This window comes from Vitis riparia, chromosome 4 (genome assembly GCF_004353265.1).
Source record: "Vitis riparia cultivar Riparia Gloire de Montpellier isolate 1030 chromosome 4, EGFV_Vit.rip_1.0, whole genome shotgun sequence".
In the NCBI taxonomy this organism is placed as follows: Eukaryota; Viridiplantae; Streptophyta; class Magnoliopsida; order Vitales; family Vitaceae; genus Vitis; species Vitis riparia.
This window is the reverse complement of record NC_048434.1, coordinates 20,926,760-20,943,089: the sequence shown is the minus strand read 5'-3', so window position 1 is coordinate 20,943,089 and position 16,330 is coordinate 20,926,760. Positions and strand designations below refer to the sequence as shown.

At 35.7% G+C, this 16,330-nt stretch overlaps 1 protein-coding gene, 1 long non-coding RNA gene and 1 pseudogene across 2 annotated transcripts; 2 read left to right on the top strand and 1 right to left on the bottom strand.

Moving 5' to 3' along the window:
- Positions 1–479: 479 nt before the first annotated feature.
- On the bottom strand, positions 480–5,203 carry LOC117912267 (rac-like GTP-binding protein ARAC1). Its single transcript, XM_034826796.1, has 8 exons — positions 5,115–5,203; positions 4,726–4,977; positions 4,058–4,145; positions 3,854–3,963; positions 3,670–3,733; positions 1,273–1,337; positions 1,084–1,149; positions 480–941 (listed from the first exon to the last, which is right to left on the bottom strand). The coding sequence occupies exons 2-8, from the start codon at positions 4,822–4,824 to the stop codon at positions 843–845; spliced, it is 591 nt and encodes a 196-aa protein (XP_034682687.1). The 5' UTR covers positions 4,825–4,977; positions 5,115–5,203; the 3' UTR covers positions 480–842.
- Positions 5,204–5,773: 570 nt separating this feature from the next.
- LOC117912268 lies at positions 5,774–6,339 on the top strand. Its single transcript, XR_004650998.1, has 3 exons — positions 5,774–5,931; positions 6,012–6,088; positions 6,152–6,339. It is a non-coding gene; the product is annotated as an uncharacterized LOC117912268 (long non-coding RNA).
- Positions 6,340–12,873: 6,534 nt separating this feature from the next.
- Positions 12,874–16,216, top strand: LOC117913315 (annotated as a pseudogene).
- Positions 16,217–16,330: the final 114 nt, after the last annotated feature.

Here is a 16,330-nt window from a genome sequence, read left to right as displayed (position 1 = left end):
CACATGGAATGAGTCAAACAAATCTCTGCAAAGATGTGGCAGGTGGCATGCAATGTTGCAACAAAACCTATAAAGGTGGCATGACCAAGAGTGGGTCATTGAGCATGGCACGTGCGGTATGAGCAGGAGTGAGCACTGCAACCGTAGGCAATGGCTAAAGCCATGAGAGGCACCACTACCTCTATGTGAGTGGAGTTAGTCAGCTAATTCCTAAAATATGGGTAGTGCTTAATGCCAACATATAGCATACTTTGTCACACTTTCCATGCATGAACTCATCAAGGGACAGTTGTGGGAATCTTGTTTAAAAAAAGGTCCTGACTGCTTCTTGCAATTACTTGACAATTAATAAGAAAAGGTTTCCCCCGCTCAGTTATCTTGTGTATTTTAATATTGTGCATTTCATGGAAGCTTAAAAGGTTGGCTTAAAGTACTTCTAAGAGCCTACACCATGAACAATTTGGAGGCAAATTTCGTGCTTATGAAACCAATCCATCATCTTTTAAAGGGAATACAAAGTAATGAATATAATTGTGTCCATGCAAAGCAAAGCTGTTTTCCTACCAAGGATCCTTCCAATCTACTAATATATAGAAAGAAATTCAGAAGCGAAATTAAAAAATTGAGGTGGGCAAGCATGTAATGTGACCCCAAACAAAATAGAGCTCACAATTCCTAGAAAGCAAAGATCAAGTCGCTTGATGCTTCACAATGATTCTTAGTTGTTTGACGCAAGATGATACACGGGGGCCTGCTGCTTCCTTGATCAAGGACAATACAGAAATGATGAATATGGTGGGAGAATAGAGGTAGATGGAGAGCTTTAGTCTCCTTACACCTATTCACAATATGGAGCAGACCTTAGACTTTGACTTCTTTTTCTTCTGCTTGGGTGGTTGGAGCACAACCCTAATTGCCTGATCAAATACTGCCTTGATATTCTGCAATTACAAGTCCACAAAGTGCTTCAATCGAACCTTTTTTTTTTTTTAAAAAAAAGAAAAAACTCTTATTACGTTTATTGTATGTGAAAGAAATCAGACAATATACATGAAGTACAAAAATTGATAATAGAATATAAACCTGCTGTGTTTTGGCACTGCATTCTATGTAAGCAGGGGCATCAATCAGCCTCTTCAGCTCCTCTCCCTTGAATGAAACATAAATAAATACAAATAAATAAAACAAAAAAAGAAAATATTATTGTGCAAAAACTTCCAAATGCAAATTAAGGATTAAATCTGTGATAATGTTTGACACGTAATATTTTACCTGAGCAGCAGAGATGGGCACAGCACCAGGATGGTCTATGAAGAACTGCTTGTCTTCCCGAAGATCTAGCTCAATTAACATTGAAAATCAGAAAAAAATTACTCTTTGTTAATTATCACAAAACCATAAATAACCTACTCCTACTGCAAATTCCTTCTACTAATTTAGTTCTTAACCTTTACATAACATAAACACAAACACACAACGAAACAAATCCAATTTCTAAAAAACCAACCAAAAATAAGAAATTTGCAAACAGGGACATAAGAAAGCAAGAAATCTTTTCAATCGACTAGTCAACACTTTCGGATCACATTCACTAGAAATGTACTGAAAAATCAAAAGAAAAAAAAAAGGGAACTCAAATGTAGCATAAAATAGTATAAACTTTCTTCTACATGATCCAAATAACAGTTTCCAATTCTATCAGGTGTATTGGAGAACAAACAAACAATACAGCTTTATTTATTTCAGATGTACAAGTATTGGTAGCCTACTTCATTATCAAGAATCCTTTGCTCAGAGTGCCATGTTATGTGTCAGGCCTTGGTGAAGCATGGCTCATAGAGAGAATCTGCCAATCATCTATTTCTACATTGCCCAGTTGTGTTAGGGATGTGGTGCAAAATTATTTAAGGCCTGCACAGATAAAATGGGTTCCTCCTAGGAATGTAATGACATGATCATTGCTTCCAATGGTTCTAGAGGACACACTAGAGGTTGGAGTTCTTTGGTTGGTGGCTATTATCACCATCAAATGAATAATATAATTTGAGAGGAATCCCAAGAATTTTAGGACTGATGTAGGATTTTAGAACCTTTGTTGGACACATTTCACTTCTCTCTTTGGACATTAGCTATTGCTACTTTCTCAGATATTCTGCTGAACATGATTGTGCGCCTTGCTTGTAATACTAGGCTAATTGTAAAGGTGCGAAGAGTGACCTTTTTCAGTAGGTTCACCTAAGTTAAATGTTGATGAAAGCTCTTCAGCAGGTTCACATAGGTTGATGAATGCTCCATGAATGACTAGGGATGGCTATAGATTGGTAATATACAGAGGGATCATTGTGTAGAGTGTTGACAGCCTCTCTAGACCTCTTATGATGGACTTGGCCATGAATGGCAGAGGTGTTGGGCCTTTTAGGAAACTTGCTTTAGGCTAAAGCTTTGATTTCTTTTAATCTCATGGCGGAATGAGATTTAACTACTGTTATCTCCTAGGTGTTAAAGGTGGAGAGAGGTTCATGGAAGAAAGATGTGTGGTTACACAAAGTTAATCATGTTGATACAGCTCTGTGATTTTCTTGGAAACGGATTCCTAATTTAGCTAACTAGGCATTGCATTAGCTAGCTATGAGAGGTGCCTTGTGGTTAGGTCTCTTTGTAGAGGATTTTCTACCACCTTGAGTTGTAACCTTAGGTTTCTAGTTCTTGTCCTTGTGATTGTCCTCAAGTTGGAGTTTTCTGTTGTAGTTTTATAATCTTATCTAGTTTAAATTTTGTAATTTTTTTCAAGGATAACTCAAAATTCATACAAATCAATTTTCATTTCTCATCAAAATAAATAAACAAATAAATGTTCAACTCAATGAATGTACAAGCCCAAAGACTGAAACACTCTGTTGATCCATAAGAGCATAAGGCTGGTTCTAAGGTGTTGGACAATTTACTCTCAAAATCCAGACATGAGAGGAACAACTTTGGGCAATATATATTCATTAGAGTACTGCTCGTTTTATGATATCTTATTTAGATAAAAAAGGATGAATGTCCATTAGAGTGCAAGGAACATACATGTATGTGTACCTTTTTGTGAGAACATGAATGCAACAGACAGGTAATACAAATACTGATCTAACAAAGTCGTATATGTTCTTTACATCAATGCATTATAAAGGAACCCTAAAGTGTAGAATTAATCAAATGGTGGAGCCCTTGCCATGATCATCTAGCGATATGGGTTGAGAAGGGGCCTGCTTAATCAAGGCTCCACAGCTCATCAATTTCATGTAATTTCAGAGTGCAACCGAAGTACATGGATCAAAGGGCTTCACTCTATTAAATGCAAGGAAATTTACTGAATCCATTTTCATCACCAGACAAGAAATCATGGAATATATCCCACTATCAAATTCACACTCTCTAGCATGAAAAAGAATGGAATGCATAAAACTTCTGTCATAAATCATTAAAAAAAATAATGAGAATAACCAGTATAACCATTCCACAGAAAAAATGCACTAGTAACATGTTATGCATCAAATTTCAAAAGAAAATGAAACACCCATTTTGGGGTTGGACATGGATCTGAAACCATCTTCATGAACATAAGAAAAGAGCAGCTATGGAGTCTACAGTAAGAAGAGGAACCATAAAGCTGAAAGGAAATCTAACCAAGCTTAGTGCCAACAAGAACTATCGGAACACCAGGTGCATAATGCTTCAATTCTGGAATCCACTGAAAATGAAGCCGAAACATTAAAAATCTCCCAGGATATAATAAATTGCCATCTAAAATTGGTATTCCTTTACTCACTAAAAAGTGCTATCACTTCATTTTGATCCATCAAGTCCTCACCTTCTTGGAAACATTTTCATAGCTGGCCTTGCTGATGAGAGAGAATGCCAATATGAAAACATCTGCCCCGCGATAACTCAAAGGTCTCAATCTGTTGTAATCCTCCTGCCCTGTTCCAAAGAGAACAAATTCAGAGCCATAAAATAATCAAAATGTTTGTTAGTAATTGAAAACAAAAAAGGAAACAAGTGACTGTGAAGCTACCAGCAGTATCCCACAACCCAAGGTTAACAGTGGCCCCATTGACAACCACATTTGCACTGAAATTGTCGAAAACAGTTGGCACATAATCCTGTTTCCCAATAATTCAAAAATAAAACAATAAGTCCTTTGCCTATCAAAGAAAAAAAAGAATGATCCGAATTCCTTAATTTTTTTGAAAGATTCTTTTCATAATGCAGAACAAAAAATAAAATAAAAATGATAATAACAAACCAACATTTGTTTGCCGAGAAAATGAAGGAAAAACAAAGAAGCTTAGAATTCAAATCTTACATTTTCCATATCTTATCCCTCAGACAACAAATCTCTGCTCACATATTTTTCTTGTGATTTAAGCCAGTTTTGAATTTCTTGGTTACCAATAACAACACCTAACATTACATAAAAAATTTTCCTTTTTTTGTAACAATCCTAAAGTAAATCAGCATTTCCAACCAACTGACCACCTCATACACAAATCTTACAAGGGTTGGTCAATATTTGGCTCCATTATGTGAGCAAACATTTTCCGTCTTTCCCACATTTTCCCAATAACCAAACAGAACGTCGGAAAGCCAGAAAATTTCTTCCACATCATCCGGGGGGGAATAAAGCCCCTGATCTCCACAGGCCCAAATAGGAAACTCTAGAGATGGGAAATGAGGACTCACCGTGGGGAAAGTGTTGCTGGTATAGGAGATAAGGAGACAAGTTTTGCCAACGGCACCATCCCCTACAGTGACGCACTTGATGAACCTTGAAGCACTCATTTCAGCCCCAAAAGCCTCAGATCTTCACGCGAAGACCTGATCACACGACCTCCACAATCCTTCTTCCTCGTCTTCGTCTCCTACACCCCTCAACCCAGACACACCTGTAGAGCGAAGACGAAACCAAAACAAAACACGAATTTCAACGAAACCCTACAAAACAAGAAACCCCGTTGAAAGGATTGAGAGAAGTTTGAGAAACATGAATGATCAGATCCGATTTTGACCCTAGACCTGGAGAAAAACGCATTGAGATTTTTTAGAGAGAGAAACAAGAGAGAAACAAGTACCTTAAGAGCCGCGAAACGATGCAGTTGAAGCGTTCGTTGAGCTAACCACCTCTCGCCACCTACACCCCTATTTTATCACTCGTTCTCAAATCCCTATTATTATTATTTTTATTTTAAATATATATATATATATATATATATTTGGTATAATTTGCATAATTTTTTTTTCTTAAAAAAAAATAATTTCCTAAATTATTTAGAAAATAAAATAGGAAACCCAGTATGCATGTTTCCTTTTCTGTGTTTTGATTGATTTATAATCTTAAATTTCAAAATTAATCTAAGACAAACGTTAACGGATCATTTAGGAACATAAGGAGACAAACAGGCCCTTAGACAATTCACCCGCCAATTTCGAAATCTCGTTAAAGGAGTGAACGGGTCAGCAACCAACTTCAGCGGGTGTTCACTCAAACCCCCGTTTCTCAGCCTTTCAAATATGGAAAGAAGAAAGAGACTACAGAGAGGATCTCACAGGAAGACTGAGTATTTGGACTTTGGAGTTGTGTCTGAACAAAAAAACCGCCTCCACTTCTCCATTGCCCAACACGTAACTTCACTCTCCGGCTTTCCCTCTAATCCTCATATTTATCGTTTTCCTTTTTCCTCGTGAACAATTTCCTCTAAGGTTACAATGTGGACTACACCTGGCAGATTGGTAGTGTTAGCTCTGGTCTGTTTGTTTGGTCGTTGTGAGGTTGTCTATGGTGGGAGTGCGTTGAAGGGAGTGAGTTATGACGGCCGACCTTTGATAGTCAATGGGAAGAGAGAGCTTCTCTTCTCCGGTTCTATACATTATCCTCGTAGTATTCCTGAGGTAGTCTATCCCCGAAGTCCAATACATTAGTTCCTTTTTTTAATTGGATTGGAGTAATGAGCTAGCTGAATCGTGATCAGATGTGGCCAGACATGGAGGGCTGAATGTGATTCATACTTATGCGTTTTGGAACCTTCATGAGCCTGTTCAGGGCCAGGTAATCTCTGAATATCTGTGATTATGTTCAGGAACACCCACCTGAATATTTCCCCATATGCAGGACCACATGAAAAGGTTCACCAGGATGATCATAGATATGATGAGCAAGGAGAAATTATTTGCATCTCAAGGGGGTCCCATCATTCTAGTACCGGTATTCTGCTGTAACTGAGAAGAACTATTCCTGATTTGAAGAGTAGGGGCCATGGTTGGTAGGTGGTTCTGCGTCTTTGTTGGGTTGAGCAGATTGAAAACAACATTCTATTGGAAAATCACAAATCAAATGATTATAAAATTTGATCATCGGAATAATATATATGTCAGACTCTCATATTAAATCTATAGGATAATAATATTAAAAGACATAATGAATCCTTTCAAATTATATACTTGAATTTTGTCTTCCACGTCTGAAACAACCTTGAAATCACTCATGGGACCATAACTTTATTTATACCTCTTATTATTTTATTTTATTTATTGACCCATCATTAATAAATAAAATAAAATTGATCTTTATACATTGCAAAGCCCATACAATCCATATATAGAGATACTTTGAAGGCTCATCATTAATTTAATTGATCACATTTAATTAAGCCCAAAAATAAGATAGCCTAATGTACAATGTGTTAATATGTAAGCCTATAATTACCAAAAATATCCAACAATCTCCTACTTGTGCCATATATGTCATTAAATAATTGAACATAACAAAAACGAGTTCAATATTTGCTATCTTAACTATAAGCATCTCAAAACAATCTGGTCCATCAATTATACCAATATAGAACCAAAGCAATCTTCGTTACGTGTTTTGTAACTAGACCCATCAATGATCACCACATTAATACAGTCAACGACATAGATCAAGTATGAATGTGTAGCATGAAAATTTTCATGTAATGTGATCCCATATCATGCCTATTTCCAACCAGTCCAACTTTATAACTTAAAAAAGTTCAACACACTTTCAAACTTTATGCAAAACTACAATTGAAATAATATAACTTTATTTTAGAGTTTTCAATAAGCAAAACAAGAATAGTACTTAAGTTTGATAAAAAAAAACGTCATTAACAAATGAACATCAATCAACAAACTCCCATTATACAAACATCACCAAGATGAATTACACCCATACAAGCCACATGCTCATGAAACACTTTAGGTGGTACACCTTTGGTAAGCGGATTCACAATCATTAAGTTTGTACTAGTATGTTTAATAAACACCTGAAAACTTTGAACTCTCTCCTTAACAACTAGAAACTTCATGTTAATATGTTTTGATTTTGATGAGTTTTTGTTGTTCTTAGAATTCAATTCTATAGCTTTATTATCACATTTTATCCTTAATGGTCTCTCAATGCCACTAACAATATGCAATCCAATGATAAAATTCCGCAGCCATATTGCTTGGTTCGATGCCTCATAACAAGCTATAAATTTTGCTTCAAGTAGCTATAAGTTATTACTTAACACTTTTCCATGAGACAGCTCTTTCAGCCAACATAAAAACATAGATAGAAGTGGATCTTCTACCATCAATGAGGCCAACAAAGTCAGAGTCGAAATACCCTATGATCTCTAAATGATTATATCTTCGATATATGAACATGAAATTTTTTGTTTTCTGCAGATACCACATGACCCATTTTGCTATCTTCCAATAGATCATTCTTGGGTTACTTAAATATCGACCAAGCATACCAACTACATATGCAATATCCGAACGCGTACAAACGTGACCATACATGAGACTCCCTACTATTGATGCATAAAGGATGTTCTCCATCTCTTTCTTCTCAATTTTGTTTTTTGGGCATTGAAGCAAATTGAATTTATCACCCTTAGCAATGGTGGTATCTCCCGGTGCACAATCCTTCATGCCAAATCTACTAAGAACTTTATCAATATATGCTTTTTGTGATAAGCCAAGAATACCATAAGAATGATCTCGACACATTTGTATGCCCAACACAAAGGATGCATTACCAAGATCTTTCATTTCAAACTTATTTGAAAAAAATCTCCTAGTTTCATGCAATAGGCCTATATCACCACTTGTTAGTAGAATATAGTCTACATATAACACCAGAAGAATAAATTTACTCTCATTGATCTTTTGATAAATACATTGATCAACAGTGTTTTCCTTAAAACCAAAAAAGGTAATCACTTGATCAAACTTTCGATACCATTAATGAGATGATTGTTTTAAACCGTAGATGAATTTCTTTAATTTGCATACCAAATGTTTTTACTCTTTGGATTCAAAATTCTCTAGTTGCACTATGTATATGGTTTCTTTAATGTCACCATTGAGAAACATAGTCTTCACATCCATCTAATGTAACTCCAAATCATAATGAGGTACAAATGCCATAATAATTCTAAAAGTGTTTTTCATTAAAACTGGAGAGAAAGTCTCTTTATAATCAACGTCTTCATTTTGAGTGAAACCTTTGATGACTAGATGTGCCTTATATATTTCGACATTGCCTTTTGAATCCTGCTTGGTTTTATAAATCCATTTACAACCAATTAGTTTTGCTCATTCAAACAATTTGACAAGATCTCAAACATCATTGTTTTTCATTGATTTCATCTCATCTTTCATAGCTTTTATTCATTTATGGGAGTTTACACTTTGTTTGGCTTGATTGAAAGATATTTGATCATCTTCTAGTCTCATATTAAACTCATGTTTTTGGAGATACACGATATAATCATCTAGAATTGTCGTTCTCCTCTCCCTAGTGCATCAACTTAATGGTACTTCCAATTGAGGTTGTTGTTGTTCCTCCTCATGAATAGGAGTGGGTTCTTCATTATGAGTAGGAGGTAACTCAAGAGTGTCTAGACTTTCTGGATTTACATCCTGAATAAGGCCAAGCATAGTTACCTGAACATTTTTAGTTGCAATTGTAGGAATAATAACATATTCCTCTTCAAAGACAAAACTCTTGTGTCTAGTACTCCCACCATATTCAACATCCTTAACGATTTCAGCATTACCCGTCTCAAAAAAGAATTTGCTCAAGGAATCATAAAACTTAAAACACCTTGACCTTTCTAAGTACCTAACAAAGTAGCAACTTTTTGTTCTTGAGTCCAATTTTCTTTCATTAGGCCTCTATGTTCTTGCCTTAACTGGACAACCCCAAACATGAAGATGCCTAATACTAGGCTTCTTTTTAGTCCATAGCTCATATGGGGTTTTAGCTATTATTTTGCTTGGAACTCGATTAAGGAAATAAACTGCAGTTTTTATAGCTTTTCCCTAAAGTGATTCTGGTAAGGAAGAATGATTTATCATACTTCTTACCATATCCTTTAGGGTCTAATTTCGTTTATCAGCTATACCATTTTGACTTGGAGTCCCTGGTATGATGTACCGAGGAACAATGCCACATTCTTGTGAGTATATTGCAAAAGGTCTTGGATGTTGTTCACCTAATCCATCATATCTACCATAGTACTCACCATCATAATCAGATTTAACGGCTTTAATTTTCTTTCCAAGTTTATTTTCAACTTCAGCTTTATAGGATTTGAAAACGTCCAATGATTAAGACTTCTCATGAACAAATATAAGTACCCATAACGAGAATAATCGTCTATGAAAGTAATAAAATACTATTGATCATTCTAAGAAGCTGGAAGGAATGGACCACAAATATCAGTATGAACTAATTTCAAGACACCTAAACTTCTATTGGCACCAATTTTTCTGACGTTTGTTTGCTTTCCCTTAATGCATTCAATGCAACTTTTCAAATTTGAAACGTTAAGGGAATCAAGAATTCCTTCTGGCACAAGTCTTTGAATTCTTTGTTTAGAAATATGTCTTAAACGTTTGTGCCACAACATGGAAGAATTCTCATAAGCTAACTTACGTTTTGTACCACAATCACTTGCATGCAAGGATTCATTAATATGTGAGACGTTAATATCTAATTTGTATAGATTATCAACTAAAGAACCTGTACCAACCATATTTGAATAATGAAAAAAACTCATTTTTCTATTTCCAAATGAACAAGAGTAACCAAATTCCATCTAAATGACAATACATAAAAAGCCTCATCTAAATCCAAATAACAACTAGATTCTAATTGCAATCTAAATAAACCAATCATCTCAACAAGAGCTTTGTTACCATTTCCCATATGGATAAATCTTTCAGCATCAATTGGCACTCGACTACTTAGACAACCCTACATTGTCACACTTATGTGAATAGTTGCACCTGTATCTATCCACTAAGTGTGATTTGGTATTAAAGCCAAGTTAACTTCAAAACAAACAAAATTGAGAAGTTTATATTTTTTGACGAGTCATTTTGCATACTTAGGACAATACTTCTTCACATGTCCACCTTTCTTGCAAAAGAAACAAATGATGATCTTATATTGTTTCCGTTGCACCTTAGGTTGTAACTTGTAAGGCCCCATTGCCTACAACTCTTTTTCCTTTATTGCTATTACTTCTTTTCCTTTTCTTGTTAGCAGCTTTGTCATAAGAGGTAGTAGCTAAGTCAACACTTTCTATATTTTCTTGTTTCAATCTCTCTTTCTCTTGCACACATTGAGCAATGAACTCATTAAGAGTCCATTTTTCCTTTTAAGTATTTTAACTTATCTTATAAGGACTAAATTGTGCAGGGAGAGAGATCAAGACTAAGTGCACAAGGATGTCATCAGACAATTCCAACTTCAGTGCCTTCAGTCAAGCAACAAGATTAGACATTTCCATAAAGTACTCTTTTATATTCCCTTTGCCTTTGTACCACATTGAAACAAGCTTAGACAAAATGATGCTTGTTTCAACCTTTTTAGATCCAATGAATCTGTCTACTATTTTGCTTAGGAAACTCTTAGCTTTTTCCTCCTCAGGCATTGCACCCCTAATGGTATCTGGAATAGAGTGCTTCATGATCATAAGACTCATGCAGTTAGAATGCTCCCACTTTTCAAAGTTAGCCCTTTGTTTCGTAGTAATGTCATTAGTAAGGACAAATTGTCGTTCAATCCGGATCGCATAGTCTAGATCCATACACACAAGTAAAATAGTAATATGTTCTTTCCATTTTCCGAAGTTAGTGTCATCAAGCATTGGAATGTTGTTTATGTTGGCAAATATAACGGAAGCATTAATTGTATATAGAATAAAATAATAAGCTCACAATATACAACAATGTCATTTACTTTAAGCATGTAAGAATTAACTACATGTATATATATGACATAAAAGCAATAAGATAGACTCTTATAATATACCTAACACAACATTGATATTTAGTCTTTGGATAAAATAACAATTTGTAAATGGTACTATTATAAAAAATAGTTAATAAATATTGATAACAAATCTTGCCAACAGTATGCCTATCTTTGGATCGACTTATTGCATGCATGGACATCACCAAAATATCACATATTTACTATCACAAGTGTCTAAAATTTGGTAAAAAATAACCTTCCTTTGAGCCGATTATTTTATGCATAGATTTAGATACTACTCATAGAATTCCATAATAAAATCCACACTTCAAGATAAATAAATTTACATGATAGAGGTCACTTTGGTGACATATAATTTCAATTTAATTTATATTGAAATATTGGATTTTAAACATTCCAAGTTTTTTTTTTGGTCAACGGTCAAATGGGTCAATCCAAGGTCCATTGGGTCGGTCAAACGGATCAATCAAAGGTCTAACCCTACCCAACATTTGACCCAACTTAAATAGACTTGGGTCCAATAATCCAAATGACCCAATATAATAACTTAGGTTGAATGTCAAAATGACCTTATTAAAAGACTCAATCCCAATGTCCAAATGACCCTATTAAAAGACTTAGGCCCAATGTCCAAAATACCCTATTAAAAGACTTAGACTCAATGTTCAAATGACATTATTAAATAAAAACTTAACAAAATGTAACAAGATAATGACGAAAAATAGGTCATTATCACCCAACCACTTTCATCTTTATCCCCAAAATTTTCAAAAACACTTATATTTTATCTCTAAAAATATGCAAACAATTCCAGAGAAAACATATTTTAATAAACAATATTGATATTTATTAAAAAAAATTATTTATAAAAATTATTTACAATAGAAAATTCGGGGAATTTGGATTAAAGAAAATTTTCCTTACAACCAAACACACAAAAAATGGTGAATGAATGAATGGAAATCAGATTAAAAAAAAAAAAAAAAACTCAATCCATCATGAAACAACTTTAATTAAAACCTAATAAATTTAACAAGAGTGACTCTAATACCACCTGTTGAAAAATTACAAATCATACAGAATGATTATAGAATCTGATTAACTTAATAGTATATATGTCAGAATCTCATGTTAAATCTATAAGATAATAATATTGGAAGACATACCTAAATCCATTGAAATTATGTACTTGGATTTTGTCTTACATGTTTGAAACGAGTATTACAACCTTAAAATCACTCACTAATGGGATGTGAATAATTAACAATTTTTCTATCTCTTCTCATTTAAACTGGGATCATAACCCTATTTATATCCTGTATTATTTTATTTTATTTATTGGTCCATCATTAATAAATAAAATAAAATAAAATTGGTCTCTACACATTGTAAAACCCATACCATCCATATATAGAGATACTTTGAAGGTCTATCATTAACTTAATTGATTATATTTAATTAAGCTAAAAAATAAGATAGCTTAATGTACAATGTGTTAATATGTAACCCATAATTACCAAAATATCTAACACATTCAAACTGCATTCAAAGAAATGGGGACACGATGTGTTCACTGGGCCGGGACTATGGCTGTTGGGCCCAAAACCGGAATCCCATGAGTGATGTGCAAGCAAAAGGATGCTCCTGATCCAGTCGTTAGCACATTATGCCCCGCTTACATCAATCTTTCTAAGCTCAAATAATTCGAGTATCCCCAGAAGGAAAGGTTTCTGAAAAAGGAAAAATGGTTGCAGATCAACACATGCAATGGGAGGAACTGTGGAGATACATTTACAGGCCCCAATAGACCAAACAAGCGCTCAGTAAGTAACCACTGACTAGGGATGTGTTTTCCTTCATTTATCACACATGATTATATTCAGTGGTATTTTCTTACTATTGTCTGGTTAAGATGCTAACTGCATTTTGTTTGGATTCCTTGGTGATTAAAGGTACAGAGTATTTGGAGACCCCCATCTCAAAGGGCAGCAGAAGATCTTGCATTCTCTGTTGTTTGATTCATCTCTAAGAATGGTACTCTTGCAAATTACTATATGGTATACAGTTGCAGCACTGTTTTAGAGAGCTTCTGAACAAATCATTATAAAGTATTTCTACTTTCAGCCTAAACACTCATGTTGTTGTTTCAGTATTATGGTGGGATAAATTTTGGTAGAACTACGTCCTCCTTTGCAACGACTTACTACTATGATGAAGCTCCTCTTGATGAACATGGTTAGGCCTGTTTGAAACTTCATGAGTTTGGCATCATCTGGTTGGCATTTTGACATGTACTTGCATTTGGAAGCTAAAATTGCTATGATCTGTTCTCTCAAAAGCTAGTCCTTCTTCCAAAATGCCAACCAAGAAGTACATTAACAAAATAAGCTTTTCCCACTCACCACAGGAGCTGCTTTCATAAATGTATCCAGGTTTGCCAAGGGAAACCAAATGGGGCCACCTCCGAGACTTGCATGCTGCTTTGAGGTTGTCTAAGAAAGCTCTTCTTTGGGGAGTTACCTCTGCCCAAAAGTTGGGAGAGGACCTAGAGGTAAGAAAAGGTTTCTATAGAGCTGCTTTATCAGTATATGTAGTGTCATGCTTAGAACATTAGTAGAGCAACAAGACTAATGATGTTTGTGATGGGTGAAGTGCATCATGTCTTACATGCCCGACGAATCTATGAAAAGCCAGGGAGTAATATTTGTGCTGCTTTCTCGTTGAATAACATTACTAGAACACCTACAACTACAACATTCAGGGGTTCCAAATACTACTTGCCCCAGCACTCCATAAGCAACCTCCCAGATTGCAAAACTGTCGTCTTCAACACAGACAGTAGCGTCCAATTACTTGATCTTTCCCTTTTCAAGTATGTGGTTAAAATTTGAAGGACTACAAAGAGAATAACTGAAAAAAATTGGATGATTCCCATTTCTTGTATGAGTGTTCAATAGTTTGATTGAACCTAACATGAAAACAGGTTGTTTCCCAATATAGTGTTAACAAGAACCTCCAATGGGAGATGTCCCAAGATGCATTGCCAACTTACGAAGAATGTCCCACTAAAATAAAGAGTCCCGTGGAACTGATGACCATGACCAAGGATACTACAGACTACTTGTGGTACACCACTAAGTAAGCAAATCCTAACCCATCATCTGAAGAAGTTTTTAACATTAGGAAATACTCGATTTTATTATAACCATTCCAATATTTGATTTCCATTGCTTCAACTAAATATTCGGTGTAATTCTATTTGCAGCATTGAGCTGGCACGCACCGGCTTGCCTTTCAGGAAAGATGTTCTTCGTGTCCCTCAGGTTTCCAATCTAGGTCATGTGATGCATGCATTTGTAAATGGAGAATATGTGGTAATGCCTCTCTTTTCATCTCCTGCAAACCTTCCATGTCATCTGGTGATGTGGGATAAACAAATTTATATGACAAACCCTTTTAACCCCTAGCTATTTTGTTGGAGAGGGGAAGGCTGCGGTAGGGTAAAGCTTGTGGGGAACCTCTAACTTGTAGATTGTGATTAAGTTAAAGTTTTGTTGATCATCTCTCTCTCTCTCTCTCTCTCTCTCTCTCTCTCTCTCTCTCTCTTTCCTTGCAAAAAAATTCAAGAAAGTGTTACACTATGAAGATGGAATTCTATCTAACAGGAACGAGACATGGAAGCAATGTAGAAAAAAGCTGTGTTCAATAAACCCATAACCTTAAAGGCAGGACTTAACCAGATAGCACTGTTGGGTGCCACGGTTGGATTTACCAGTAAAGATCTAATCACATCAATTTCCTTTTCCTAGTGTTAGAAAGAAAGGAGTGATTGTGAATCTCTCTTTTCATCTGTGAAGGATAGTGGTTCATACGTGGAGCATAGGCTTACTGGGGTACATAATGTAGCCATCCAAGGTCTCAACACTAGAACCATCGATCTGTCAAAGAATGGATGGGGACACAAGGTAAGCATATTATCCTTTTCCACTGAACTACTTCTGGTCAGCTGATGAATAATGGATTAAGATTTATGATTTTTTTTTCCCCAATGTTTCAGGTAGGCTTGAATGGAGATAAGCTCCATCTCTTCACACAGCCTGCATAACTTTTGGAATTGCAGGCTTACTCTGATGCCCCAGAAGGAGATGCCCCCGTTGCTCTTGAACTGAGCACCATGGCCAAAGGCATGGCTTGGATAAATGGTAAAAGCATCGACTGATACTGGGTTTCTTACCTCTCCCCTCTTGGAAAGCCTTCCCAGTCAGTGTAAGCACTGCCCCCTGTATTTCTCCTAGTCTAGTTTATATACATGTAGAAGATGAGGCTTAGAATTCTTTACCATGTGTGTTTCTCTGTTTTCAGCTACCATGTACCAAGAGCCTTCTTGAAGACATCAGATAATCTTTTGGTTCTCTTTGAGGAAACAGGAAGAAACCCAGATGGAATAGAGATCCTAACTTTGAACTGAGATAGCTGCTACATAAGTGAACACCATCCAACGCATGTGAGGTCATGGAAGAGGGAGGCAAGTGATACAAAAGGTTTGTAGACGGTGTGAAGCCAAAGGCTAAGCTTTGGTGATCCAACAGGCACCTGTTGAGAGTTCGTTCCTAGAAATTGTGCTGCACCCAATAGTAAGAAAGTGGTGGAGAAGCATTGCCTGGGAAAAAGTAGCTGCTCCATTCCAGTTGAGCAGGAGATATTTAGCAAGGATGGAATTTCAATTTCATGTTCTGGTATTACAAAAGCCTTGGCTGTCCAGGTGCAGTGTGCCCATTAGAAGAATTACAGTGAGTTGTACACGGGACAATCCATTGAGAATTTGAGGGGCATTATAGAAATGAAAGTTGTGAAATAATGGCTTGGCTTAAGAGAATGTAATCTTCACAAGGATCGAAATTCACTAGGGTTGCTTTATCTATTAAGATTCAAGGATTGACTCCACATAAAATGCATCATCCACGGACTTCCATGGCATTCATAATATAGATT

Excerpts from the sequence above, each read along its gene's own strand:
- LOC117912267 (XM_034826796.1), bottom strand. The coding sequence starts at position 4,824 with ATGAGTGCTTCAAGGTTCATCAAGTGCGTCACTGTAGGGGATGGTGCC. Across the intron at positions 4,146-4,725 it reads CCAGCAACACTTTCCCCACG|GATTATGTGCCAACTGTTTT; the intron begins GTGAGTCCTCAT and ends ATTGGGAAACAG. Across the intron at positions 3,734-3,853 it reads ATGAAAATGTTTCCAAGAAG|TGGATTCCAGAATTGAAGCA; the intron begins GTGAGGACTTGA and ends CTTCATTTTCAG.